Consider the following 26,647-nt stretch of genomic DNA (forward strand, 5'->3'; position numbering starts at 1 on the left):
AGGAAAAACGCATGGTTGTCAGGTGATTTGAGCGCTAGCGATCGTTTTTCGGACAAACATGATGGAGGTTCAATCAAGACTGATAATAAATCAGGTGTGTAAATGTTTATTTAAGATAATGACGTCATAGTTGAGAAGTTGATTTAGATCACAAAATTCAATTCACTGTTCGCCAACGTCCATACCACGTTGAATATACCGGTTCTCGTCCGATCACCGAAGTTAAGCAACGTCGGGCGCGGTCAGTACTTGGATGGGTGACCGCCTGGGAACACCGCGTGATTTTGGCTTTTTGCTATTTTATTTTCTATTTATTTACTGAAACTTTCATGCCTTTTTTCAGAAGTTAAAAACGTACATTCAGCGCCCGAAACTCCTGCTACATCGATATACGCCGTGCCTCAGAAGCAAATTGTGTCTGAAAGTAATTCGCCAACACGTGAAAAGGCCGAAGAAACTTCAGCTGAGAGTGTAGATACAATAAGGGATAGCTACACTGGACTTAAAAGGTATATGAACCATTAAACTTTGGGTAAGCAATAAGTATCTTTTAAAGTGACTCTTCTTAAGGCGATACCTCAAGGTCCATTTTCATACATTTTGTTTCGGCTTTAATCTGGGTAACTAAACAAGTATTGGCAAGTAAAGAATTTAAATTCACGTCTAGTTAGTGATTAGTTCTCGCAGTTGAAAGAAAAACGTAAAAATAGTTAATAATCATGGATATTTCGGCCTTTACAATTTAATATGACGAAATTTTAAAGGCAGAAATATCCATGATTATTAATTATATTTACATTTTTCTTTCAATTGCGAGAACTAATCACTAACTAGACGTGAATTTAAATTCTTTACTTGCCAATACTTGTTTAGTTACCCAGATTAAAGCCGAAACAAAATGTATGAAAATGGACCTTGAGGTATCGCCTTAACCAAATTGTTACAAATATTGATTTTATTGTAATGGGTAAACCCAAAAACTACCCAACCGATTTTGAAAATTGTTTCACTATAATAGAATACTATATAAAGAAATATGGTACAATAGAAAGCTATATAATATAACCGCCTGAGTGTTGTACGCTACATAATATCCCGGGTATGGGTGCTAACACGGGCGGAACCATGAGTTAAACATATTGAATATAATATGACTAAATACCAGTCCCATACTCTATCGAATATGCTCCCAAATAATTGGTTGGAGTACCAGTTAAATAGCCAGCAGTTTAATACGATATAGTAGATTCTATGTACTCGAAAATGCCACGAAATTAAGCAATTCCCTGTCCCTGTTATGACGGATATGCCTAAAACTACCTCATTGCATTCTTGGTGCATGCCCCTGTAACTATTGAATAAGGGCCCTGTTTCTAATGGAGCGTGTAGTGGTCGTTGCTAAGTCGTTATTAGTAGGCGCACAGGTAACTTTGTTAGTGTGTTTTTGTTTCTTTCAAATTATTCCAGCCTTACTAATATTAGGAAACAATCAAATGCTTTTACCTTTTATTGTTTCAGGGTCGAGCCGCCTTTAGATTTTCTATCGTCAGAAACGGATGACACTCCGCGCGAGAGAACCAACTCGTGGGCATATAAAACTTCGAATCGAGGCAATCCTAAATACAAGATTGAAGACGAAATATTAGCCAATCTTCATGTGAAGCCGTTGGTGGCCATCCACGAGAAATGGATCTACGAAGCAAACAAGAAGACTGGCCGGTCAATGTCGCTGCCTGAAGATAATAGGTAAATAATTATATTATTCTATTACCACCAACGTTTATACCTTGTTGCCCAGTGAATAATTAGCTACGAGACTATTCCCCTCTGATACCCACCACTTCAACTCGTGTGAGCCAGGGCTGGCAGTAGCTCGCTCAATTTTTGGCACAAGCGCTGTAATTGTTCGAGTGTATGGGGAGCACTAATTATAATGAATCCGCAAGAAAATTAATAGAAGAATTGGACAGGGTTGGAACATAATATATTTTTATTTTTGGTAACAATTTTATATGACAAAAATGGCAAAAAGCCAACATCACGCGGTGTTCCCAGGCGGTCACCCATCCAAGTACTGACCGCGCCCGACGTTGCTTAACTTCGGTGATCGGACGAGAACCGGTATATTCAACGTGGTATGGACGTTGGCGACACCCTCACCATACAGACGGGTCTGCACGCGCACCGCACACCGCGCACCGCGCACCATCATGTAATATTATATGTACGCACTACGCACTACGAGTACAACCACACCTATACACATACACAAACCGACTTACACTAACCAAATGCAAAAATATATACATATACACATATACACATATACAACAAACAAAACAAAACAAAACAAAAAGCCAACATCACGCGGTGTTCCCAGGCGGTCACCCATCCAAGTACTGACCGCGCCCGACGTTGCTTAACTTCGGTGATCGGACGAGAACCGGTATATTCAACGTGGTATGGACGTTGGCGACACCCTCACCATACAGACGGGTCTGCACGCGCACCGCACACCGCGCACCGCGCACCATCATGTAATATTATATGTACGCACTACGAGTACAACCACACCTATACACATACACAAACCGACTTACACTAACCAAATGCAAAAATATATACATATACACATATACACATATACAACAAACAAAACAAAACAAAACAAAAAGCCAACATCACGCGGTGTTCCCAGGCGGTCACCCATCCAAGTACTGAGGCCCTACTTCGAAAAACGAACATCGAAACGTCGTTCCGAAACGAAGAAACGACGAACTTCGGATTTAACCCTACTACCAAATTACTTCGGATCCGTCATCGTTACTTTCGGAACCATAAACAATCGTTCGAATGAAAATATTGTGTCGGATTAGAGATGTGTATCTTCAAAAACCGTAATTTTTTACCTATCATGGCATTCTTGTAAAAAAAACATATAAATTGGATGTCTAATTAGGTTTTCTGCAATCTATCTATTATTTCATAACTCTAAATGTTTATTAAGGACAAAATAATAAATATTTTTACTGATTATGCAATCTACGGTCTTATTGCATTATGTTTTAATCTGTGGAATATTAGAATTTTTGACAATTGATGGACATTGATAAGTTGATTGGCGAAAATCACAACAAATTGGAATTGTAATTTACAAGTAAAATTATTGATTGTATTGGTAAGTTTATTATTAAAATGTTATTTACTCGCTTTAAACAAATGATCTTTTTCATTGTAAAGGCAGTTATTGTGTAATAACAAGTAAATTTTTGGTTTGATCTATTAAAGAAATCATTAGTTTTGCCCATCGATATACACAATGGTTTTTATGGTAAAATTTATTCAATCTTTCTATTATTTTATTATTTTTCATCCCAGTAGGAATAAGAACCCATATATTTATGTACCCTGTGTTAGGATGTTTACAATAAATAATTAACATTTTTCTTATGATTCCACCTAACAGTTTCAAGGAGAGTACGATGACGAGTACACCCAGCGACACAGGCGGACCTCTAATCGGGTCCTTCGCATTAACTGAACTGAAAAAAAAAGAAGTACTGGAGAGAGTTAAAAGAAATGAATAAAAAAAATAAAAAACAAATATAAAAATGATTGTAATAATGTTTTATTATTTGATTCTGAAACAAGAAAACATATTATGTTTAAAGTCTAATAAATTCAAAGTCATAGGCACTTTGTACAAAGGATGCCATAAAATTCATAAGTTTTCTAATGGTTATATGAGTGCCGTCAATGCACCCACATACATTTGCCTGGAATTACATATTTATGAAAAAATGAGAAATCATTAATGGCTTGTGAAAAAACAAAAACAAAATCATTTAGACGTTAAGAATACTACAATACTAATACCAGCTAGGTTCTTGAGAAAGGTGGAAAGTAATATTTCTTCTGTAGCTTACCTTAGTGGTAGTATCAATTCCCCGTATATGTTCTTTGGAGGAATTAGTGGAACTATATCCTCGCAGATGATTTCAAAAAGGGGTGGCAAAGTCCTATAAGTTCTTACAAATTCCATGTTACGAAGGTTTTACGCAGTTAGAGACGCTTCCAACTTCGCTCAGCACTTTCCTATTGCAACAATTCTTCACACGGGAGTTATTGAGCAATTTTAAAACCTCTGGAGTACCAAACGAAAATCAAACGAAAGGCTTAGAGCTTTCGTAAAATTGACGCTTAGATCCGAACGAAGAAACGATATATTTTATGGTTTTCATAGTGCGGTCGACGAAAGTAAAAAATGACATAAGTGTCAAAATCCGATTACGGATCCGTTGTCGAATCCGTCATCGGATCCGTAACACTTCGTAGTAACAAAATGTACGATCCGTCATCCGAAACTACGGATTTCGTTTTTCGAAGTAGACTCTCTGACCGCGCCCGACGTTGCTTAACTTCGGTGATCGGACGAGAACCGGTATATTCAACGTGGTATGGACGTTGGCGACTAACACAGCGTATTAACTGGTCGCATATCATGATCAATGTTTATCTCAATGATAAAATTAACATGACTACTAAGTATTTCTTATCAATTTAGTTCAACGATTTTATATTGTTTATTTTCAGATCTCACATTCCGGCAGTTAAGCCAGCCTCACATTGCGTCGATACGTTCCAAAAGTCGTTACCGCAGCTGAATGCAAAGAAGTCGCCGACCAAAGCTTTCCGAGTGCCTCCTTCATCGCCAAACAGTTGTAGTAGAAATGGTGAGATATAAGGCTTATTATGCTTTGTACTTTTAGCGTCTAAGTAAAGGGCATAACGATACTAAAAAAATAATACACACGGTGCTCAGGAAAAACTTCTTTGCTATATTATTAAGATACAAAAAATCCTTGTAAATGTTTGTGACAACGATTACTTTGTTTCAGGTGGTCAGTGGGATCAATACTGCCAGGTGCGTGACACCGTCGCAAAGAATATGAAGATGGGTCCATACGACGCAGAGCGTTTACAAAGGCGAGATTCATTTAGCGGGTAAGTATAAAAATATTCTGTGACGTCATAAACCGATAAAGATAGAAAAATACGAACAGGCAAATGCCAACGTCCATACCACGTTGAATATACCGGTTCTCGTCCGATCACCGAAGTTAAGCAACGTCGGGCGCGGTCAGTACTTGGATGGGTGACCGCCTGGGAACACCGCGTGATGTGGGCGTTTTGTTTTGTTTTGTTTTGTTTGTTGTATATGTGTATATGTGTATATGTATATATTTTTGCATTTGGTTAGTGTAAGTCGGTTTGTGTATGTGTATAGGTGTGGTTGTACTCGTAGTGCGTACATATAATATTACATGATGGTGCGCGGTGCGCGGTGTGCGGTGCGCGTGCAGACCCGTCTGTATGGTGAGGGTGTCGCCAACGTCCATACCACGTTGAATATACCGGTTCTCGTCCGATCACCGAAGTTAAGCAACGTCGGGCGCGGTCAGTACTTGGATGGGTGACCGCCTGGGAACACCGCGTGATGTTGGCTTTTTTTGCTAATTGAACAAATTTACACAAATATAACCGAACATTATTTTCATCATCGATATTTTTTATACATTCCAATCTTAAAAACGCTTTTACTATTTCCAGATCAAGCGATGATAAATCCCAAAGCAAAACAGACCAGGCGACGGATACGCGAAGCATAGAAGAGTTCATACGCGATTTAATCCGCAAAGAGTTTCAACATCTACTCCACGAGATATCTGACGACACATCCACGGCGTCCACTCTCAATAAGAATGAAGATTTAGTGAACAAAGGAGTTGCGAACATCATAGAATCTCTAAACACACCAGAGGAGGAAAAAACATTAAAAAAAGAGCCGGTGAAGTCATTCTCGAGGGTGAAAATCAACGGGAACAACAAGCCATTGTTGCAGATTACGTTCAGCCGATCGGGAGAGAATAGTCTGCAAGTGTTGGATAATTGTGTGAATGTGACGATATGTGACAATAACGCTGGTGGCAAGGAGAAGCTTAACGTATCTTTAGAGGACACATTGACCGAAGACATGCACGTCAACTCGCTTAAACGATGTCAGGCTTTCAATGCTATTCAGGTGGGTGTTGCCGATATTGTGTTGTGTAGGAATTGAGGCTTCAATATCGAATGTTTCGGATAATTTGTATATCCGATAATCGATATTTCTTTAACCGTTAATATCAATAAACGATGCTTATCTTTTTAAATCTATCGCAACAATGGACCAATCAGAATAAGATTTTTAGGACATGCTTACAAATGATTAATTTTGATTGTTTTTTTTTGCCATTCAATGACGCAGAAGTTGTTCTGCTATTTGGTGCAACTATTGTCCTAAAACAATACTGAAATGTTTGAATTGCAAAGTACTGCATGCATTTCGTATTACGCTTGTTACTTTGAAGTTTGAGTCATTATACCCAGTCATAGTACTAATTTCTTTTTAAAAGTGCCCCAAGTATTTTTCTTGTATTATTCCTAAACAAAAAAAAAACAATTGAGAAGACAAAACATTACAAAATATTTTGTTAATACAGAAACACTTGCAGGAAGCTAGAAGCACGGAGGACTTGTACATCGACGACGATCTGTCAACGCAAATGCAAGAGAACTTCGGCGGGAAAGTAAAGCTGATCCCCTTACACGGCTCACTTCACGAGATCCTTTGCGAGAAGGAGGACGACTGCTGCCTCATTAAGGTGCGACAGGAGAACGGCTGCGACACCATCTACTTCCGTTGCGACAACTCGGACACAGAGTCACGTGACGCCATCGACGGATGTGACGATCGTCCCCAAGACACCGTCGTCTTCAAACGCAGCATATCCCTCATCGAGGAGCGGATACAACGCGTCTTCCCCAAAGACAAGCGAGCGCCGACTCCTAAAATCAAGACGGAGAACGCCCGAGCACGTCCAAAGTCGGAAATATTCGTTCCCATCAAAAAAGAGTCTAGGCTTATGAGCATAAGTAGTCCGTCACTAGCCATGAAGGATGACAAAGATGAGGTCGAAGTGAATATAGAGAATGTGATGTGCTACCAAGACTCGTCTTCGGATGAGTGCCTCAAATGCCAGGATAATGACGACTTCGAACTACTGGAGCGGAAGATTGAGGAAGATATGGCTAATAACTTAGCGTCCCTGACTTGTGGATGTCTCGAAAAGATATCTGAAGAGAACCTGTCTGTACTTAATGAGGAGATTACTGACAAGGACTAGTTTGTCCATCTATAATTTAGGGCGTGGTTGCCGGCCTGACTAGCGGCTGAGTTTGGGCTGACTGACTGTTAAGCTGAAATTTCCAGGCGAGCGTGAGGAGAGCTCGGCTGGCCGTAGCAACATAGCCAAGTTGAGTCGAACAAACAATAAAAAAGTTTAAGCATTATTTACAAAAAACTAGTGCCACATTCAGGAAAATAAATAAATAAAGGTACCCCTTTTAAAATTCTTCGTACTTCAGAATTTTCAACTACACCAAATACGATAGATATCTAATAAGAAGCTTAAGTCTTCGGGTGTAGTTTTTTTTCCTTTGCTGAATGTAGTATTGAGTAAGGATGTCTGTCAATTAGAGTGGAGTAAGGGAACCGAGCGTAGCGATAATAACTAATACTGTATAAATAAAAATCTCTTTTTCCATTCAACTTGATCAACATGGCGCAGGAGTGGAAATTTTCATATTTTTTTCCGTGCAAATCCATGATTAAATAATAACTGATTTTCTAGCTTTGTTGAATTGCTCCGCTTTTCTTGACAGGCGTTCTGAGCGCTAACAAACTGTCAGCCCAAAACTGAGCCATACCCATTCCCGGGATAAAATTATGATTTAGAAATCCTAACGCAGTCCAAAGTACAATATATTCAATATTTAAGCATTGAATGCTTACATTGTCTGATACTGCATCTTGCTGTGACGCAGCGACAATAATTGTGACCGGTACAAAGTTGTCAATTTTTATATGCGTATATACATACTGGCGCGCCTGTACCGATTAATACGTATGAGTGCACTCGGGAAGTGACACGTTGCGAGTTTTATAGCGTCCAAGTATCATTTAAATTTAATTTTGTTTGGGAAAAAAATCATAATCTCTTAGCACCATTTTGATTTTCAGTTTTTTTTCCCGCTCGTAAAAATATAACGACGTATCGAGTACACTTCCAAAGGACGCAGGCGTCCTACTGAGTACACTCGGGTCACGTGTTCATATAATCAAAGTAGTCAATCAACTAGACTGTATTAGCGCACTAGTATCCCAAAACAATAGTAATTCGACGATGCTAAATCATTTGCCATAATTAACATTTCACATCGGTTTTAAATTAGAGTCCAAAGATTCATCGGTTTTCATTTTGTTTAGTTGTATTTAGTTTAGTGCAAGGCTATGTGATTTTTAGGCTAAGCGGCACAAAGCATTCCACTGTTGTGATTTTAGTATAGCTAGCACTAAGAATTTCTAAACGACACTTCTATTTATGTTTTAAATAACACTTTTAAAAACAGGTTTGTATTGATTTTAAATATGTTAAATAGACCAAAGTTAATTAGTTGCCGGATTTATTTTTAAAGTATATTTGCGTAGTTTTGTTAGGTTGATTTTAAATTTTGTATTCTGTAGATTATTTAGAAAGTTCCGCGTTTTAAGCATTTGTTAGTCGAACGTGTGGTTGATTTTAGATCTGTTACAATAAAACTTTGTACTTAATCATCGTGTTTCATTTGATTTATTTTATTTTAAGTAAAAACTCACACTCACTCACTCACAGTAAAAACCTTAATTGGTAAATATCGAATACGTGTCTAAGTGAAATTGCTCTTTGTTTTTCTTCAGACACTAATAGATGAACATTTCATTAAATTTACCTAATTACAAGAACTAAGTAAACTGTTTGCTGTTAACCCAAATTAACTTTCTAAGGTACTTAATCCGTTCACCAATTATCCCTTAGACATTATTATAATAATATTTGCAAGGAATGTTCAGCTACTATGCTCTCCAAGGCAACTGCGAATGCTATACAATCGAACGCGTTGAAGTAATTAAGTACCTGGGAATTATGCTAGACCAGAACTGCAACTTTAAAGCTCACATACTTAACGTTTCTAAACGCATTAGAAAAACAGCTGCGATTCTCAAAAAACTTCGGGACTCTGCCAACAAAGAACTACTAAAACGAATTTACCTTGCCATCAGTCAACCGATACTAATCTACTGTATAACAATCTGGGACAGTGCAGCAAAAACGTTCCTATTGAACGTCGAAAGAGCACAAAGGTCTGTGTTGAAAACAATGCTTAAAAAGCCTTTCAGATACTCAACATTTGACCTTTACAAAGAAGCTCAAATCCTCACGGTGCGACAACTTTTCATCCTCAGGCTAACTCTATACATGCACAAAAACATTATCGGCACCACCACCTACAAGGTAATGCTTCAAGAAAGGGTTTTCAAATTTACACTACCATATATACACTCATCCTTCGCACGCAGATTCGGCTTTTTCATAAGAGCGAATATATATAACACCGCAGTCAAAAAATGTAACTTCAAACATTGCTCTGTGCGCGAAGCTAAAAAGAAAATTACTGACTGGTTAATATCCCTAGACTATACTGACACTGAATCTTTACTGTATTAAAGTTCTAACTGTTTTTTTTTTTTTGCTTGTTGTTTTACTGCTGCTGCCCCCGATGCGGGGCACCACTCACTTACTTACTTAATTGATAGAAATTGATCTCATTTTATCTATTTTTTTTTTGTTTCCCTTTGGTTTTTTCTTGGCAACCATGGCTAGTATTACTTTAGCATTGTACATTTAAATACCAATGAAAGTTGTATAATTATCCAAGTACCTATGTTTGCCAAGTTTGTATAGAGATACTTATCTTTTATTTTTTTTTCTTTGTTATAAGTATAAAAGCGTTTGTAGATTTTAGTTTGTTTATTATTATTATTATTTTTAGAATAACTGTTTTTATTTGTCTGTAATTTGCATTATCGGCTATTCATGAGTTTTTGACTCTCATTATAGGTATCCCAAGATACAGGCATAGCCTAGTTTGGGGACCCCTGACAATAATTGAAATGCTTAAACTCAGATATGCCAATTACTGTTTATGTACTTCGTAATGTTATTATTTCTGTGTTCTTTTTGTTGCAATAAAGTTAAGTTATTATTATTATTATTTATTTATTTTTATTTTTTAAATCTCTCCTATCCGGAGGTACGGTTAGCACGGGCCTAAGCCAAGTGCATATGAAAATAATTACGAAAGAGATAGAAATTTTCTGACTATGCGGCATGTATTTAGAATTACGGCTTTCTGTAGAAGGATGAAGGTAAAGTTGTGAATATTGAGGGTGCAGAGACTAGCATGGAGTGACTTAGGTATGACGCCGGTGGAAGAAATTACTATGGGTAAAGTTTTAACTGTAGTTGCGTTCCATTGTGTCTTGAGTTCTATTGCTAGGTCCGTATATTTTGCTATTTTTTCATTGTATGTAGTTACGATGTTGTGGGTGTTACAAATTGCTATATCTACGAGATAAACAGTTTTACTGGGTTTATGGAAAATTGTTATGTCAGGCCTGTTGAAGTGGATTGTTTTGTCGGTGATGATTGTGCGGTCCCAATAAATTTTAACTTCTGTGTTTTCCAGGACATTAGTGGGTGTGTACTTATAATATGGCATTTTTCTGTAATGAATTTATATCTGTGGGCTAAATGTTGGTGTACTATAGCTGCGACCTGGTCATGACGGTGTTTGTAGTCAGTTTGTGCTATGGATCGGCAGGCTCCAGTTATGTGCTGAATGGTTTCAGAGCTGCCATGACATCTACGACATATATCGGTGGGCAGGTTAGGTAAGCGCATGATATGCTTTTGATAGTTCCGGGTTTCTATCACCTGATCTTGGATGGCTAACATAAATCCTTCAGTTTCTGGAAATAGCTCGCCTCTCTGCAGCCATGCGTTCGACGCTGATTTGTCGACATGTGGCTGCTGTAGGTCGTGCCAGTGTCTCCCATGAAGGCTCTTCTGTTTCCATTCCTCGATTTTAGTTTTGGGATCCTTAGTGCGTTCATTACGTTGTATGTTTCGATTGTGTAGGTTTAAAGGAGTAAACCGTTTATCTGTGAGTGATGTTAATTTGTGCAATTCGGAGTGTTCAGAACGTGTGTGAAAGTATTTCCTTAGTGATGAGATTAGTTTATTATGTAGGTTAGTGATATCAATTAATCCTCTCCCTCCTTCTTTTCTGGGCAGCGTCAATCTTTGTGTACAAGTTTTAGGGTGGTGTTTCCTGTGGGCTGTCATTTTGTTATTAATAGTAGTTTGGAGTTTTTTTAGGTCGGTTTGTGTCCAATGGATGATCCCAAAAGAGTAAGATAAAATGGGTATGGCGAAAGTGTTAATAGCTTTAATTAAATTTTTAGAGTTTAATCGGGATCGGAGGATTATGTTTAATCTATGTTTATATTTTTTATAAGTTCTGGTTTTGTTAGTTTCTGGTTTATTTCAAGTGCCTGTTGAAAGCCTAAATACTTATATAGCTCGTTATCTGCTAAGGCATTTATACTGCATCCCGTTGACAGAATAAAACTATTTGTTTGAATCGTGCCATTTTCTATAGAGAAAGTCTTGCACTTATCTATACCAAATTCCATTTGAATGTCCCGAGAGAATGTTTGTGTGATATCTGCTAGTTGGTGTAAGGATTCCTTGGTCTGGCTGTAGAGTTTTATGTCATCCATATACATGAGGTGTGTTAGTTTTTGCTGTTGTTGTCCTGCTTTCAATGGGAGTCCGTACTGTGTAGAGTTTAACATTAGAGAAAGAGGGTTTAGAGCTAGGCAAAACCAAAGAGGGCTGAGGGCGTCTCCTTGGAATATACCACGGCGAATAGGGATAGTTTCAGTTTGAATATTTGAGCTTCCATTTATTTTTAATTTAGTGTTCCAGAGCTGCATAGTATGGTTGAGAAAAGTAACAATGGATGGATGTATTTTATAGTGTGTTAGGACAAATAAAAGCCAACTGTGAGGAACTGAATCGAAGGCCTTGCGGTAATCAATGTACATGGTGTGTATATCTATTTTGTTAGTAAAGGCATGTTTCATGGCGACTGAGTCTATTATTAATTGTTCCTTGCATCCTTGGCTATTTTCGCGACAACCCTTTTGTTCTTCTGCTAATATGTTATTTGTTATAATGTGGTCATATAAAAGCTCTGAGAGACACCCAGTAAGTATTTTATATATTGTCTGCAAACATGTAATAGGCCTGTATTTTGAAGGATTTTGGTGATCATTATTATCTTTGGGCAGCATGTATGTAATACCTTGGGTGAAATACGTGGGCATTGAGGTTGGCGTTTTCACAAAATTATTTATATGATTGTATAGAAGAGGGTGTGAGGCGGTAAACTTTTTGTACCAGTAATTGTGTATGTGGTCAGTTCCTGGGGCTTTCCAATTGTGTGCTTTGTTTAATATTTTTGTAAAAATTGTGATTGGTATGTCCTGAAACTCCATCGTGGGTATGTGATCTGTGTTTTGTACTTGTTCTTTAAGCCACTCTGCGGATTCAGTGTGCTGTATAGGGTTAGCCCATATTGTTGACCAAAACTGATGAAATTCTTCTGTTTGTGGTGGTTGAGAGTTTGTAGAGTTTTGTACGTGTTGTGTGTCTTCTGTAATTTTCCTGTAGAATTGTCTTTCATTGTTAATAAACTGTTTATTTTGCTGTTTTCTAAGAGTGCATGTAACATATCGCCTAAGTCTGCTGGAGGCTGCATTAAGTTTTTGTTTTAATGTATCTAAATACTCTTGGTTAGTAAGGTTAGGTTCTTCATATCGGGAATGAGTTTTGTATTTATTCTTGACTCTTTCAATATGTGCAATTAATTTTAGACTTCTATTTCCGTTTATGTATTGTGTTAATCTAGCTATTGCTTTCCGAAAAGACTCTATTTTATGTTGAAGGCGTTTTTGCCATGGTGGTATATAATTTTGTTGACAATATTGTCTGCTGTACCCTATTTCTTTAATTTTACATCCGTTACATATAGCTGCTGTATATGCAGATGTGTAAATAATTGTTTGAGTTGTGGTGAAGTCCAGCTCCGGTGTCAAATATTTTGTGAGAATGTTGCTGTTAATATGATCGACAATACTTGCTAATTTACGGGAAGATTTTTGCTTAGGAATATACGGTCTAAGAGTCGGGTCAGTGTCTTTAAATTTTCTTAAAGCGAAATCAAATTCTTTGACTATTTTGTCTTCTTCTAAGTTTAAATGAATGTCTGGGCTGTGTGTTATTGTTTGTTCTATTGAGTTATCTGTATATTCGTGGCATGTAGTGTTTAGTGGTTGATAGGTGTTTGACTGAGATGAATGGTCTATAGTTGATGTGGTTGTATTATAGTTGAGTCGTGTTACTGTACTATGTTGAGGGTTTTCATTATTAGACTGCGTTAATTGGTTGTTTTGTGTCCAAGGGTTTTGATTCTGGTTTTCAATGTTGTCTCTAATTTGTTTGAGTCTATCATTTCTAACTAATTTGTTTTTAATTATCGATCTCCTCTGATCTGCAACCCTTTGTTCTGTTAGGTGACTTAGGTGAGGGCATGTTTCAATAAACTTAGTGTGTAGTTTTTGTCTGTATGCTGTTGTGCTCTTTTCATTTTCTGTTACTTCGTAATAACATCTAATCAGAATTTCATTCAAATCATCTGACCACTGCATTCTACTCCTATTTGCTTGAATTTGAGTGCTATGTGTATGTGTATCAATTGGATCTTGTGATAACTGCTGTAGATAAATCCTTACTTCCTCTTTTATTTCTTTTCGTGTGTTTATGGGGATGAGGTTGTTTCTAACTATGGCTCTACATTGGTCTCCCAGTCTTTGTTTTGGGATTTGAATGTTGCTGAACTTTTCACAAAATCTGTCGTGTAGTAAATTAAGGTAGCCTCTCTTCTTAGTTCCTAGTTTGGTGATCATTAGATAGTTGCGCCAGATGTGGGTATTCATTTCTAACGTCCATCTGATTCTCGCGCGTTTGTTACCGGCAGTGGGTACAGGTTTGTTGGCGCTTGCCTCTTGTACAACATCTACTGGCGTATTTAACGACACCGTTGAGGGGGATGTAGGTTGTTCAAACCATTGTGGGGATGATGGAGGGGTTTGAAATAGGCTACGTGTTGAGGATGAAGATGTTGTTCTTGAGCGATGCTTGTCTATTGTTTCATCTGTAAATGTGGGGGGCTCATGCCCTCCCTGGTCTTCGGCTGTAGTATGCTTGTCGACGTGAGCCCGCCTGTTCAGCTCCTCGTCGCCGATGGTTCGCATGCTGTGGCACCCAGCACCGGCTCCAGGTGCGCCCCGGCGATCGCCCCCGGGAAGCGACTCTAATCGTTTTCTCATCGAACGTGTCTCCATATTTTATGGGTTGCCAGAGCCATGTTAGCCATGCCAGTAAAATAAAAAAATCACGTGTCCGCCCCCCACGTGAGTCTGGTGTTCGACTCGGACGTATGGCTGGACTTTAGGGGGCTTATTATTATTATTATTATTACTATTCGGTATTCTGCCTATTCAGTTATCTTTATCCCATTCAACCGAATATCCACTACTTAAGTTTTTTTGTGTGATGGAACAAAAACCTTCATGTATCTTATATAAGTATATTTTCTTTATGACCATTAAAATAATGAAGAATAATCAATTTACGATATATAAATTAGCAAAAATGTCTATGAATTTAAACTATTGTAATTAATATTCGTTTAGAAGTGGCAGGCTGGGGTGGAGTAGGACAGTTTTTTGTGCATTGTAGACAGTCAGTAATAAACCTTTTAGAAGTACGTTACAATTTACTAGGGAGGAACTTAACATCTCCATCACTTTCTTGAGTTACCGTCCGGCTGAATACTTTTGCCAATTATTCGATCGGACATGCTGCACGCGAAACGTGTACTAACTAGGCAAATATTCGGCGGTTTGAGGGTATGGCCGGTTATTCGGTATTACCCAAATCACTATTCGTGGCATCTTTAGTAGAAAGCAAACCAATGCCATCTCTCGAATAAAGATATAAACTACATGCTTAGCTACGTGTGTACATGACGCTTGATACTTGATACTTACACCGACAGTCCAATAGATGTCAAATGAGTAGAATATTATGCCCCCCTCGTTTGCTCTTCCATTTCATATACATTATACTATGTGCGGTTTACGCAGCGCGCCTGCAGACCCGTGTGTATGGTGAGGGTGTCGCCAACGTCCATACCACGTTGAATATACCGGTTCTCGTCCGATCCCCGAAGTTAAGCAACGTCGGGCGCGGTCAGTACTTGGATGGGTGACCGCCTGGGAACACCGCGTGATGTTGGCTTTTTGTTTTGTTTTGTTTTGTTTGTTGTATATGTGTATATGTGTATATGTATATATTTTTGCATTTGGTTAGTGTAAGTCGGTTTGTGTATGTGTATAGGTGTGGTTGTACTCGTAGTGCGTACATATAATATTACATGATGGTGCGCGGTGCGCGGTGTGCGGTGCGCGTGCAGACCCGTCTGTATGGTGAGGGTGTCGCCAACGTCCATACCACGTTGAATATACCGGTTCTCGTCCGATCACCGAAGTTAAGCAACGTCGGGCGCGGTCAGTACTTGGATGGGTGACCGCCTGGGAACACCGCGTGATGTTGGCTTTTGTTTTGTTTTGTTTTGTTTGTTGTATATGTGTATATGTGTATATGTATATATTTTTGCATTTGGTTAGTGTAAGTCGGTTTGTGTATGTGTATAGGTGTGGTTGTACTCGTAGTGCGTAGTGCGTACATATAATATTACATGATGGTGCGCGGTGCGCGGTGTGCGGTGCGCGTGCAGACCCGTCTGTATGGTGAGGGTGTCGCCAACGTCCATACCACGTTGAATATACCGGTTCTCGTCCGATCACCGAAGTTAAGCAACGTCGGGCGCGGTCAGTACTTGGATGGGTGACCGCCTGGGAACACCGCGTGATGTTGGCTTTTTGTTTTGTTTTGTTTTGTTTGTTGTATATGTGTATATGTGTATATGTATATATTTTTGCATTTGGTTAGTGTAAGTCGGTTTGTGTATGTGTATAGGTGTGGTTGTACTCGTAGTGCGTACATATAATATTACATGATGGTGCGCGGTGCGCGGTGTGCGGTGCGCGTGCAGACCCGTCTGTATGGTGAGGGTGTCGCCAACGTCCATACCACGTTGAATATACCGGTTCTCGTCCGATCACCGAAGTTAAGCAACGTCGGGCGCGGTCAGTACTTGGATGGGTGACCGCCTGGGAACACCGCGTGATGTTGGCTTTTTGTTTTGTTTTGTTTTGTTTGTTGTATATGTGTATATGTGTATATGTATATATTTTTGCATTTGGTTAGTGTAAGTCGGTTTGTGTATGTGTATAGGTGTGGTTGTACTCGTAGTGCGTACATATAATATTACATGATGGTGCGCGGTGCGCGGTGTGCGGTGCGCGTGCAGACCCGTCTGTATGGTGAGGGTGTCGCCAACGTCCATACCACGTTGAATATACCGGTTCTCGTCCGATCACCGAAGTTAAGCAACGTCGGGCGCGGTCAGTACTTGGATGGGTGACCGCCTGGGAACACCGCGTGATGTTGGCTTTTGTTTTGTTTTGTTTTGTTTGTTGTATATGTGTATATGTGTATATGTATATATTTTTGCATTTGGTTAGTGTAAGTCGGTTTGTGTATGTGTATAGGTGTGGTTGTACTCGTAGTGCGTACATATAATATTACATGATGGTGCGCGGTGCGCGGTGTGCGGTGCGCGTGCAGACCCGTCTGTATGGTGAGGGTGTCGCCAACGTCCATACCACGTTGAATATACCGGTTCTCGTCCGATCACCGAAGTTAAGCAACGTCGGGCGCGGTCAGTACTTGGATGGGTGACCGCCTGGGAACACCGCGTGATGTTGGCTTTTTGTTTTGTTTTGTTTTGTTTGTTGTATATGTGTATATGTGTATATGTATATATTTTTGCATTTGGTTAGTGTAAGTCGGTTTGTGTATGTGTATAGGTGTGGTTGTACTCGTAGTGCGTACATATAATATTACATGATGGTGCGCGGTGCGCGGTGTGCGGTGCGCGTGCAGACCCGTCTGTATGGTGAGGGTGTCGCCAACGTCCATACCACGTTGAATATACCGGTTCTCGTCCGATCACCGAAGTTAAGCAACGTCGGGCGCGGTCAGTACTTGGATGGGTGACCGCCTGGGAACACCGCGTGATGTTGGCTTTTGTTTTGTTTTGTTTTGTTTGTTGTATATGTGTATATGTGTATATGTATATATTTTTGCATTTGGTTAGTGTAAGTCGGTTTGTGTATGTGTATAGGTGTGGTTGTACTCGTAGTGCGTACATATAATATTACATGATGGTGCGCGGTGCGCGGTGTGCGGTGCGCGTGCAGACCCGTCTGTATGGTGAGGGTGTCGCCAACGTCCATACCACGTTGAATATACCGGTTCTCGTCCGATCACCGAAGTTAAGCAACGTCGGGCGCGGTCAGTACTTGGATGGGTGACCGCCTGGGAACACCGCGTGATGTTGGCTTTTGTTTTGATTTGTTTTGTTTGTTGTATATGTGTATATGTGTATATGTATATATTTTTGCATTTGGTTAGTGTAAGTCGGTTTGTGTATGTGTATAGGTGTGGTTGTACTCGTAGTGCGTAGTGCGTACATATAATATTACATGATGGTGCGCGGTGCGCGGTGTGCGGTGCGCGTGCAGACCCGTCTGTATGGTGAGGGTGTCGCCAACGTCCATACCACGTTGAATATACCGGTTCTCGTCCGATCACCGAAGTTAAGCAACGTCGGGCGCGGTCAGTACTTGGATGGGTGACCGCCTGGGAACACCGCGTGATGTTGGCTTTTGTTTTGTTTTGTTTTGTTTGTTGTATATGTGTATATGTGTATATGTATATATTTTTGCATTTGGTTAGTGTAAGTCGGTTTGTGTATGTGTATAGGTGTGGTTGTACTCGTAGTGCGTACATATAATATTACATGATGGTGCGCGGTGCGCGGTGTGCGGTGCGCGTGCAGACCCGTCTGTATGGTGAGGGTGTCGCCAACGTCCATACCACGTTGAATATACCGGTTCTCGTCCGATCACCGAAGTTAAGCAACGTCGGGCGCGGTCAGTACTTGGATGGGTGACCGCCTGGGAACACCGCGTGATGTTGGCTTTTGTTTTGTTTTGTTTTGTTTTGTTTGTTGTATATGTGTATATGTGTATATGTATATATTTTTGCATTTGGTTAGTGTAAGTCGGTTTGTGTATGTGTATAGGTGTGGTTGTACTCGTAGTGCGTACATATAATATTACATGATGGTGCGCGGTGCGCGGTGTGCGGTGCGCGTGCAGACCCGTCTGTATGGTGAGGGTGTCGCCAACGTCCATACCACGTTGAATATACCGGTTCTCGTCCGATCACCGAAGTTAAGCAACGTCGGGCGCGGTCAATACTTGGATGGGTGACCGCCTGGGAACACCGCGTGTTTTTGGGTTTGTGTTTTGTTTTGTTTTGTTTGTTGTATATGTGTATATGTATATATGTATATATTTTTGCATTTGGTTAGTGTAAGTCGGTTTGTGTATGTGTATAGGTGTGGTTGTACTCGTAGTGCATACATATAATATTACATGATGGTGCGCGGTGCGCGGTGTGCGGTGCGCGTGCAGACCCGTCTGTATGGTGAGGGTGTCGCCAACGTCCATACCACGTTGAATATACCGGTTCTCGTCCGATCACCGAAGTTAAGCAACGTCGGGCGCGGTCAGTACTTGGATGGGTGACCGCCTGGGAACACCGCGTGATGTTGGCTTTTTGTTTTGTTTTGTTTGTTGTATATGTGTAATGTATATATTTTTGCATTTGGTTAGTGTAAGTCGGTTTGTGTATGTGTATAGGTGTGGTTGTACTCGTAGTGCGTACATATAATATTACATGATGGTGCGCGGTGCGCGGTGTGCGGTGCGCGTGCAGACCCGTCTGTATGGTGAGGGTGTCGCCAACGTCCATACCACGTTGAATATACCGGTTCTCGTCCGATCACCGAAGTTAAGCAACGTCGGGCGCGGTCAGTACTTGGATGGGTGACCGCCTGGGAACACCGCGTGATGTTGGCTTTTTGTTTTGTTTTGTTTTGTTTGTTGTATATGTGTATATGCATATATTTTTGCATTTGGTTAGTGTAAGTCGGTTTGTGTATGTGTATAGGTGTGGTTGTACTCGTAGTGCGTACATATAATATTACATGATGGTGCGCGGTGCGCGGTGTGCGGTGCGCGTGCAGACCCGTCTGTATGGTGAGGGTGTCGCCAACGTCCATACCACGTTGAATATACCGGTTCTCGTCCGATCACCGAAGTTAAGCAACGTCGGGCGCGGTCAGTACTTGGATGGGTGACCGCCTGGGAACACCGCGTGATGTTGGGTTTTTGTTTTGTTTTGTTTTGTTTGTTGTATATGTGTATATGTGTATATGTATATATTTTTGCATTTGGTTAGTGTAAGTCGGTTTGTGTATGTGTATAGGTGTGGTTGTACTCGTAGTGCGTACATATAATATTACATGATGGTGCGCGGTGCGCGGTGTGCGGTGCGCGTGCAGACCCGTCTGTATGGTGAGGGTGTCGCCAACGTCCATACCACGTTGAATATACCGGTTCTCGTCCGATCACCGAAGTTAAGCAACGTCGGGCGCGGTCAGTACTTGGATGGGTGACCGCCTGGGAACACCGCGTGATGTTGGCTTTTTGTTTTGTTTTGTTTTGTTTGTTGTATATGTGTATATGTATATATTTTTGCATTTGGTTAGTGTAAGTCGGTTTGTGTATGTGTATAGGTGTGGTTGTACTCGTAGTGCGTACATATAATATTACATGATGGTGCGCGGTGCGCGGTGTGCGGTGCGCGTGCAGACCCGTCTGTATGGTGAGGGTGTCGCCAACGTCCATACCACGTTGAATATACCGGTTCTCGTCCGATCACCGAAGTTAAGCAACGTCGGGCGCGGTCAGTACTTGGATGGGTGACCGCCTGGGAACACCGCGTGATGTTGGCTTTTGTTTTGTTTTGTTTTGTTTGTTGTATATGTGTATATGTATATATTTTTGCATTTGGTTAGTGTAAGTCGGTTTGTGTATGTGTATAGGTGTGGTTGTACTCGTAGTGCGTACATATAATATTACATGATGGTGCGCGGTGCGCGGTGTGCGGTGCGCGTGCAGACCCGTCTGTATGGTGAGGGTGTCGCCAACGTCCATACCACGTTGAATATACCGGTTCTCGTCCGATCACCGAAGTTAAGCAACGTCGGGCGCGGTCAGTACTTGGATGGGTGACCGCCTGGGAACACCGCGTGATGTTGGCTGTTTGTTTTGTTTTGTTTTGTTTGTTGTATATGTGTATATGTATATATTTTTGCATTTGGTTAGTGTAAGTCGGTTTGTGTATGTGTATAGGTGTGGTTGTACTCGTAGTGCGTAGTGCGTACATATAATATTACATGATGGTGCGCGGTGCGCGGTGTGCGGTGCGCGTGCAGACCCGTCTGTATGGTGAGGGTGTCGCCAACGTCCATACCACGTTGAATATACCGGTTCTCGTCCGATCACCGAAGTTAAGCAACGTCGGGCGCGGTCAGTACTTGGATGGGTGACCGCCTGGGAACACCGCGTGATGTTGGCTTTTGTTTTGTTTTGTTTTGTTTGTTGTATATGTGTCTATGTGTAGATGCATATATTTTTGCATATGGTTAGTGTAAGTCGGTTTGTGTATGTGTATAGGTGTGGTTGTACTCGTAGTGCGTACATATAATATTACATGATGGTGCGCGGTGCGCGGTGTGCGGTGCGCGTGCAGACCCGTCTGTATGGTGAGGGTGTCGCCAACGTCCATACCACGTTGAATATACCGGTTCTCGTCCGATCACCGAAGTTAAGCAACGTCGGGCGCGGTCAGTACTTGGATGGGTGACCGCCTGGGAACACCGCGTGATGTTGGCTTTTGTTTTGTTTTGTTTTGTTTGTTGTATATGTGTATATGTGTATATGTATATATTTTTGCATTTGGTTAGTGTAAGTCGGTTTGTGTATGTGTATAGGTGTGGTTGTACTCGTAGTGCGTACATATAATATTACATGATGGTGCGCGGTGCGCGGTGTGCGGTGCGCGTGCAGACCCGTCTGTATGGTGAGGGTGTCGCCAACGTCCATACCACGTTGAATATACCGGTTCTCGTCCGATCACCGAAGTTAAGCAACGTCGGGCGCGGTCAGTACTTGGATGGGTGACCGCCTGGGAACACCGCGTGATGTTGGGTTTTTGTTTTGTTTTGTTTTGTTTGTTGTATATGTGTATATGTGTATATGTATATATTTTGCATTTGGTTAGTGTAAGTCGGTTTGTGTATGTGTATAGGTGTGGTTGTACTCGTAGTGCGTACATATAATATTACATGATGGTGCGCGGTGCGCGGTGTGCGGTGCGCGTGCAGACCCGTCTGTATGGTGAGGGTGTCGCCAACGTCCATACCACGTTGAATATACCGGTTCTCGTCCGATCACCGAAGTTAAGCAACGTCGGGCGCGGTCAGTACTTGGATGGGTGACCGCCTGGGAACACCGCGTGATGTTGGCTTTTTGTTTTGTTTTGTTTTGTTTGTTGTATATGTGTATATGTATATATTTTTGCATTTGGTTAGTGTAAGTCGGTTTGTGTATGTGTATAGGTGTGGTTGTACTCGTAGTGCGTACATATAATATTACATGATGGTGCGCGGTGCGCGGTGTGCGGTGCGCGTGCAGACCCGTCTGTATGGTGAGGGTGTCGCCAACGTCCATACCACGTTGAATATACCGGTTCTCGTCCGATCACCGAAGTTAAGCAACGTCGGGCGCGGTCAGTACTTGGATGGGTGACCGCCTGGGAACACCGCGTGATGTTGGCTTTTTGTTTTGTTTTGTTTTGTTTGTTGTATATGTGTATATGTATATATTTTTGCATTTGGTTAGTGTAAGTCGGTTTGTGTATGTGTATAGGTGTGGTTGTACTCGTAGTGCGTACATATAATATTACATGATGGTGCGCGGTGCGCGGTGTGCGGTGCGCGTGCAGACCCGTCTGTATGGTGAGGGTGTCGCCAACGTCCATACCACGTTGAATATACCGGTTCTCGTCCGATCACCGAAGTTAAGCAACGTCGGGCGCGGTCAGTACTTGGATGGGTGACCGCCTGGGAACACCGCGTGATGTTGGCTTTTTTGTTTTGTTTTTGTTTTTGTTTTTGTTGTATATGTGTATATGTATATATTTTTGCATTTGGTTAGTGTAAGTCGGTTTGTGTATGTGTATAGGTGTGGTTGTACTCGTAGTGCGTACATATAATATTACATGATGGTGCGCGGTGCGCGGTGTGCGGTGCGCGTGCAGACCCGTCTGTATGGTGAGGGTGTCGCCAACGTCCATACCACGTTGAATATACCGGTTCTCGTCCGATCACCGAAGTTAAGCAACGTCGGGCGCGGTCAGTACTTGGATGGGTGACCGCCTGGGAACACCGCGTGATGTTGGCTATTTGTTTTGTTTTGTTTTGTTTGTTGTATATGTGTATATGTATATATTTTTGCATTTGGTTAGTGTAAGTCGGTTTGTGTATGTGTATAGGTGTGGTTGTACTCGTAGTGCGTACATATAATATTACATGATGGTGCGCGGTGCGCGGTGTGCGGTGCGCGTGCAGACCCGTCTGTATGGTGAGGGTGTCGCCAACGTCCATACCACGTTGAATATACCGGTTCTCGTCCGATCACCGAAGTTAAGCAACGTCGGGCGCGGTCAGTACTTGGATGGGTGACCGCCTGGGAACACCGCGTGATGTTGGCTTTTTGTTTTGTTTTGTTTTGTTTGTTGTATATGTGTATATGTATATATTTTTGCATTTGGTTAGTGTAAGTCGGTTTGTGTATGTGTATAGGTGTGGTTGTACTCGTAGTGCGTACATATAATATTACATGATGGTGCGCGGTGCGCGGTGTGCGGTGCGCGTGCAGACCCGTCTGTATGGTGAGGGTGTCGCCAACGTCCATACCACGTTGAATATACCGGTTCTCGTCCGATCACCGAAGTTAAGCAACGTCGGGCGCGGTCAGTACTTGGATGGGTGACCGCCTGGGACCACCGCGTGATGTTGGCTTTTGTTTTGTTTTGTTTTGTTTGTTGTATATGTGTATATGTATATATTTTTGCATTTGGTTAGTGTAAGTCGGTTTGTGTATGTGTATAGGTGTGGTTGTACTCGTAGTGCGTACATATAATATTACATGATGGTGCGCGGTGCGCGGTGTGCGGTGCGCGTGCAGACCCGTCTGTATGGTGAGGGTGTCGCCAACGTCCATACCACGTTGAATATACCGGTTCTCGTCCGATCACCGAAGTTAAGCAACGTCGGGCGCGGTCAGTACTTGGATGGGTGACCGCCTGGGAACACCGCGTGATGTTGGCTTTTTGTTTTGTTTTGTTTTGTTTGTTGTATATGTGTATATGTGTATATGTATATATTTTTGCATTTGGTTAGTGTAAGTCGGTTTGTGTATGTGTATAGGTGTGGTTGTACTCGTAGTGCGTACATATAATATTACATGATGGTGCGCGGTGCGCGGTGTGCGGTGCGCGTGCAGACCCGTCTGTATGGTGAGGGTGTCGCCAACGTCCATACCACGTTGAATATACCGGTTCTCGTCCGATCACCGAAGTTAAGCAACGTCGGGCGCGGTCAGTACTTGGATGGGTGACCGCCTGGGAACACCGCGTGATGTTGGCTTTTGTTTTGTTTTGTTTTGTTTGTTGTATATGTGTATATGTATATATTTTTGCATTTGGTTAGTGTAAGTCGGTTTGTGTATGTGTATAGGTGTGGTTGTACTCGTAGTGCGTACATATAATATTACATGATGGTGCGCGGTGCGCGGTGTGCGGTGCGCGTGCAGACCCGTCTGTATGGTGAGGGTGTCGCCAACGTCCATACCACGTTGAATATACCGGTTCTCGTCCGATCACCGAAGTTAAGCAACGTCGGGCGCGGTCAGTACTTGGATGGGTGACCGCCTGGGAACACCGCGTGATGTTGGCTTTTTGTTTTGTTTTGTTTTGTTTGTTGTATATGTGTATATGTGTATATGTATATATTTTTGCATTTGGTTAGTGTAAGTCGGTTTGTGTATGTGTATAGGTGTGGTTGTACTCGTAGTGCGTACATATAATATTACATGATGGTGCGCGGTGCGCGGTGTGCGGTGCGCGTGCAGACCCGTCTGTATGGTGAGGGTGTCGCCAACGTCCATACCACGTTGAATATACCGGTTCTCGTCCGATCACCGAAGTTAAGCAACGTCGGGCGCGGTCAGTACTTGGATGGGTGACCGCCTGGGAACACCGCGTGATGTTGGCTTTTGTTTTGTTTTGTTTTGTTTGTTGTATATGTGTATATGTGTATATGTATATATTTTTGCATTTGGTTAGTGTAAGTCGGTTTGTGTATGTGTATAGGTGTGGTTGTACTCGTAGTGCGTACATATAATATTACATGATGGTGCGCGGTGCGCGGTGTGCGGTGCGCGTGCAGACCCGTCTGTATGGTGAGGGTGTCGCCAACGTCCATACCACGTTGAATATACCGGTTCTCGTCCGATCACCGAAGTTAAGCAACGTCGGGCGCGGTCAGTACTTGGATGGGTGACCGCCTGGGAACACCGCGTGATGTTGGCTTTTGTTTTGTTTTGTTTTGTTTGTTGTATATGTGTATATGTATATATTTTTGCATTTGGTTAGTGTAAGTCGGTTTGTGTATGTGTATAGGTGTGGTTGTACTCGTAGTGCGTACATATAATATTACATGATGGTGCGCGGTGCGCGGTGTGCGGTGCGCGTGCAGACCCGTCTGTATGGTGAGGGTGTCGCCAACGTCCATACCACGTTGAATATACCGGTTCTCGTCCGATCACCGAAGTTAAGCAACGTCGGGCGCGGTCAGTACTTGGATGGGTGACCGCCTGGGAACACCGCGTGATGTTGGCTTTTGTTTTGTTTTGTTTTGTTTGTTGTATATGTGTATGTGTATATGTATATATTTTTGCATTTGGTTAGTGTAAGTCGGTTTGTGTATGTGTATAGGTGTGGTTGTACTCGTAGTGCGTACATATAATATTACATGATGGTGCGCGGTGCGCGGTGTGCGGTGCGCGTGCAGACCGTGTAGTGCGGGTGTCGCTCGTCGCGCACTCGTTTGTTTTCAGTTTCGTTACAATTTAAGCATTAAAACTCATACTTTAAAATACATACAGTTTTTTATTTTACATTTAAAACTAGGTAACAGTGAACAGTATACAAAGGACAACGATATCAAGAGAAAATAATTTTTACTTCTTACAACATGTTTGTGCATTTTAGAATGCGACATTTAGTAATTATTTCATTTTTCCTTCAAGTTTAGTCTTTGGTAGCAATGAACACGTAATGAACATGTTTGTATAAAAAAATGTCACAAAGATTTACGAATATCACTGATTAGAAATTATTTTAGGATACCTTATACTTAATAAAACTAGAAGTACACATATAAAATCAGTACCTAAATTAAAATGCGTTACAGATTTTTGATGCAAAAAAAAACTATAAGGAAAGAAAGATGTTTTTGCGTATGATTATTGATTTCTTTAACTGTAGATTTTTAATATTAAAATTTAACATCTTTTATAAATGCATTACGTTGCGTGCGACTAGTAATTCAGAAATAGTTCTCAAGGCCAACCCAGTATGGTATTTGTATTTAAATATTTAAAATATATCAATTTGCAATCAATATCTACATTCTTTTATTACTTCCCATGGTGACTTTACCCATTACGGCTTATACATGTAACAATTATTCATATTATATTAATTTTGGTCCAATTTCATTGGGTTATATTACCAAATTTACCAACATAACATAATTGACGAAAAGTTGGATCTTGGAGACTTCTCGTCTTAGATGAATTTAGAAAAATCATTATTTTCATACATCACGTAGTTTAGACATTGACGATACACAGCTAGAATGCGCTTCCACTAGATCAACTGTTAAAATGTTTCAACTGATAACAACGCTTACTCTTTACATCTCATCTTGCTACTCCTATGGAAACGCATCCTAAAATATACATATACGATAACAAAAAAAAAACAAACGTAATCAATGGACAGGGTCCTATTCCGTCTACGAGGGTATATCCGTCTTTTTGCTATCACGCGCGATATAATCAGACAGCTATAATAGCCGCATAGGTAAATAGCAGATATTGAATCTCTTACCTATACTGCTATTGAACTTATCCTTCGAATAGATCGCCCGCAATTGGAAAAAGACGGATTCGCCGCTATAGAGTGATTAGGGCACTCGGACTTTACCTAATTTTCTTATACCTCAGTTGAATATGTGTATAGCAAAGTTTACTTCTTGCAATATGGCATACAACTAACCTAGGGCAAAGGGTGCATATATCGAATCC

General features: G+C 41.3%; 1 protein-coding gene, 36 non-coding genes and 1 pseudogene across 37 annotated transcripts in view; 36 read left to right on the plus strand and 2 right to left on the minus strand.

The window, feature by feature from the left end:
* Positions 1–8,713, plus strand: part of LOC115454120 — a 32,162-nt gene extending 23,449 nt beyond the window's left edge. Inside the window, exons 6-12 of the mRNA XM_037436574.1 lie at positions 3–94; positions 344–509; positions 1,519–1,746; positions 4,594–4,733; positions 4,899–5,004; positions 5,611–6,082; positions 6,543–8,713. Of these exons, the coding sequence (XP_037292471.1) occupies positions 3–94; positions 344–509; positions 1,519–1,746; positions 4,594–4,733; positions 4,899–5,004; positions 5,611–6,082; positions 6,543–7,226 (1,888 nt within the window). The 3' untranslated portion in view covers positions 7,227–8,713. The remainder of the gene's footprint in view (positions 1–2; positions 95–343; positions 510–1,518; positions 1,747–4,593; positions 4,734–4,898; positions 5,005–5,610; positions 6,083–6,542) is intronic.
* LOC115454125 lies at positions 172–290 on the plus strand. The gene has a single exon (XR_003939633.1). It is a non-coding gene; the product is annotated as a 5S ribosomal RNA (ribosomal RNA).
* LOC119188754 lies at positions 2,031–2,149 on the minus strand. The gene has a single exon (XR_005112080.1). It is a non-coding gene; the product is annotated as a 5S ribosomal RNA (ribosomal RNA).
* Positions 2,356–2,474, minus strand: LOC119188755. The gene has a single exon (XR_005112081.1). It is a non-coding gene; the product is annotated as a 5S ribosomal RNA (ribosomal RNA).
* On the plus strand, positions 5,070–5,188 carry LOC115454122. Its single transcript, XR_003939630.2, has one exon. It is a non-coding gene; the product is annotated as a 5S ribosomal RNA (ribosomal RNA).
* On the plus strand, positions 5,388–5,506 carry LOC115454121. Its single transcript, XR_003939629.1, has one exon. It is a non-coding gene; the product is annotated as a 5S ribosomal RNA (ribosomal RNA).
* A 6,578-nt stretch (positions 8,714–15,291) lies between the features above and the next one.
* LOC115454124 lies at positions 15,292–15,410 on the plus strand. The gene has a single exon (XR_003939632.1). It is a non-coding gene; the product is annotated as a 5S ribosomal RNA (ribosomal RNA).
* A 199-nt stretch (positions 15,411–15,609) lies between these two features.
* LOC119188756 lies at positions 15,610–15,728 on the plus strand. The gene has a single exon (XR_005112082.1). It is a non-coding gene; the product is annotated as a 5S ribosomal RNA (ribosomal RNA).
* A 205-nt stretch (positions 15,729–15,933) lies between these two features.
* LOC119188757 lies at positions 15,934–16,052 on the plus strand. The gene has a single exon (XR_005112083.1). It is a non-coding gene; the product is annotated as a 5S ribosomal RNA (ribosomal RNA).
* Positions 16,053–16,251: 199 nt separating this feature from the next.
* Positions 16,252–16,370, plus strand: LOC119188758. Its single transcript, XR_005112084.1, has one exon. It is a non-coding gene; the product is annotated as a 5S ribosomal RNA (ribosomal RNA).
* A 199-nt stretch (positions 16,371–16,569) lies between these two features.
* Positions 16,570–16,688, plus strand: LOC119188759. The gene has a single exon (XR_005112085.1). It is a non-coding gene; the product is annotated as a 5S ribosomal RNA (ribosomal RNA).
* Positions 16,689–16,886: 198 nt separating this feature from the next.
* LOC119188760 lies at positions 16,887–17,005 on the plus strand. The gene has a single exon (XR_005112086.1). It is a non-coding gene; the product is annotated as a 5S ribosomal RNA (ribosomal RNA).
* A 199-nt stretch (positions 17,006–17,204) lies between these two features.
* Positions 17,205–17,323, plus strand: LOC119188761. Its single transcript, XR_005112087.1, has one exon. It is a non-coding gene; the product is annotated as a 5S ribosomal RNA (ribosomal RNA).
* A 198-nt stretch (positions 17,324–17,521) lies between these two features.
* Positions 17,522–17,640, plus strand: LOC119188763. Its single transcript, XR_005112089.1, has one exon. It is a non-coding gene; the product is annotated as a 5S ribosomal RNA (ribosomal RNA).
* A 205-nt stretch (positions 17,641–17,845) lies between these two features.
* On the plus strand, positions 17,846–17,964 carry LOC119188764. The gene has a single exon (XR_005112090.1). It is a non-coding gene; the product is annotated as a 5S ribosomal RNA (ribosomal RNA).
* A 198-nt stretch (positions 17,965–18,162) lies between these two features.
* Positions 18,163–18,281, plus strand: LOC119188766. The gene has a single exon (XR_005112091.1). It is a non-coding gene; the product is annotated as a 5S ribosomal RNA (ribosomal RNA).
* A 203-nt stretch (positions 18,282–18,484) lies between these two features.
* On the plus strand, positions 18,485–18,603 carry LOC119188732 (annotated as a pseudogene).
* Positions 18,604–18,802: 199 nt separating this feature from the next.
* LOC119188767 lies at positions 18,803–18,921 on the plus strand. The gene has a single exon (XR_005112092.1). It is a non-coding gene; the product is annotated as a 5S ribosomal RNA (ribosomal RNA).
* Positions 18,922–19,106: 185 nt separating this feature from the next.
* On the plus strand, positions 19,107–19,225 carry LOC119188768. The gene has a single exon (XR_005112093.1). It is a non-coding gene; the product is annotated as a 5S ribosomal RNA (ribosomal RNA).
* A 191-nt stretch (positions 19,226–19,416) lies between these two features.
* LOC119188715 lies at positions 19,417–19,535 on the plus strand. The gene has a single exon (XR_005112046.1). It is a non-coding gene; the product is annotated as a 5S ribosomal RNA (ribosomal RNA).
* Positions 19,536–19,734: 199 nt separating this feature from the next.
* On the plus strand, positions 19,735–19,853 carry LOC119188769. Its single transcript, XR_005112094.1, has one exon. It is a non-coding gene; the product is annotated as a 5S ribosomal RNA (ribosomal RNA).
* Positions 19,854–20,044: 191 nt separating this feature from the next.
* On the plus strand, positions 20,045–20,163 carry LOC119188770. Its single transcript, XR_005112095.1, has one exon. It is a non-coding gene; the product is annotated as a 5S ribosomal RNA (ribosomal RNA).
* Positions 20,164–20,353: 190 nt separating this feature from the next.
* Positions 20,354–20,472, plus strand: LOC119188771. Its single transcript, XR_005112096.1, has one exon. It is a non-coding gene; the product is annotated as a 5S ribosomal RNA (ribosomal RNA).
* Positions 20,473–20,670: 198 nt separating this feature from the next.
* On the plus strand, positions 20,671–20,789 carry LOC119188772. The gene has a single exon (XR_005112097.1). It is a non-coding gene; the product is annotated as a 5S ribosomal RNA (ribosomal RNA).
* A 198-nt stretch (positions 20,790–20,987) lies between these two features.
* On the plus strand, positions 20,988–21,106 carry LOC119188773. The gene has a single exon (XR_005112098.1). It is a non-coding gene; the product is annotated as a 5S ribosomal RNA (ribosomal RNA).
* Positions 21,107–21,304: 198 nt separating this feature from the next.
* LOC119188716 lies at positions 21,305–21,423 on the plus strand. The gene has a single exon (XR_005112047.1). It is a non-coding gene; the product is annotated as a 5S ribosomal RNA (ribosomal RNA).
* A 198-nt stretch (positions 21,424–21,621) lies between these two features.
* Positions 21,622–21,740, plus strand: LOC119188775. The gene has a single exon (XR_005112100.1). It is a non-coding gene; the product is annotated as a 5S ribosomal RNA (ribosomal RNA).
* Positions 21,741–21,931: 191 nt separating this feature from the next.
* Positions 21,932–22,050, plus strand: LOC119188776. The gene has a single exon (XR_005112101.1). It is a non-coding gene; the product is annotated as a 5S ribosomal RNA (ribosomal RNA).
* Positions 22,051–22,241: 191 nt separating this feature from the next.
* LOC119188777 lies at positions 22,242–22,360 on the plus strand. Its single transcript, XR_005112102.1, has one exon. It is a non-coding gene; the product is annotated as a 5S ribosomal RNA (ribosomal RNA).
* Positions 22,361–22,556: 196 nt separating this feature from the next.
* LOC119188778 lies at positions 22,557–22,675 on the plus strand. The gene has a single exon (XR_005112103.1). It is a non-coding gene; the product is annotated as a 5S ribosomal RNA (ribosomal RNA).
* A 191-nt stretch (positions 22,676–22,866) lies between these two features.
* On the plus strand, positions 22,867–22,985 carry LOC119188779. Its single transcript, XR_005112104.1, has one exon. It is a non-coding gene; the product is annotated as a 5S ribosomal RNA (ribosomal RNA).
* Positions 22,986–23,176: 191 nt separating this feature from the next.
* On the plus strand, positions 23,177–23,295 carry LOC119188721. Its single transcript, XR_005112052.1, has one exon. It is a non-coding gene; the product is annotated as a 5S ribosomal RNA (ribosomal RNA).
* A 190-nt stretch (positions 23,296–23,485) lies between these two features.
* On the plus strand, positions 23,486–23,604 carry LOC119188678. Its single transcript, XR_005112009.1, has one exon. It is a non-coding gene; the product is annotated as a 5S ribosomal RNA (ribosomal RNA).
* Positions 23,605–23,803: 199 nt separating this feature from the next.
* On the plus strand, positions 23,804–23,922 carry LOC119188679. The gene has a single exon (XR_005112010.1). It is a non-coding gene; the product is annotated as a 5S ribosomal RNA (ribosomal RNA).
* Positions 23,923–24,112: 190 nt separating this feature from the next.
* On the plus strand, positions 24,113–24,231 carry LOC119188680. Its single transcript, XR_005112011.1, has one exon. It is a non-coding gene; the product is annotated as a 5S ribosomal RNA (ribosomal RNA).
* Positions 24,232–24,430: 199 nt separating this feature from the next.
* Positions 24,431–24,549, plus strand: LOC119188681. Its single transcript, XR_005112012.1, has one exon. It is a non-coding gene; the product is annotated as a 5S ribosomal RNA (ribosomal RNA).
* A 198-nt stretch (positions 24,550–24,747) lies between these two features.
* LOC119188682 lies at positions 24,748–24,866 on the plus strand. The gene has a single exon (XR_005112013.1). It is a non-coding gene; the product is annotated as a 5S ribosomal RNA (ribosomal RNA).
* A 190-nt stretch (positions 24,867–25,056) lies between these two features.
* Positions 25,057–25,175, plus strand: LOC119188684. The gene has a single exon (XR_005112015.1). It is a non-coding gene; the product is annotated as a 5S ribosomal RNA (ribosomal RNA).
* The last annotated feature ends 1,472 nt before the right edge of the window (positions 25,176–26,647 follow it).

This window comes from Manduca sexta, chromosome 8, assembly GCF_014839805.1.
Source record: "Manduca sexta isolate Smith_Timp_Sample1 chromosome 8, JHU_Msex_v1.0, whole genome shotgun sequence".
NCBI lineage: Eukaryota > Metazoa > Arthropoda > Insecta > Lepidoptera > Sphingidae > Manduca > Manduca sexta.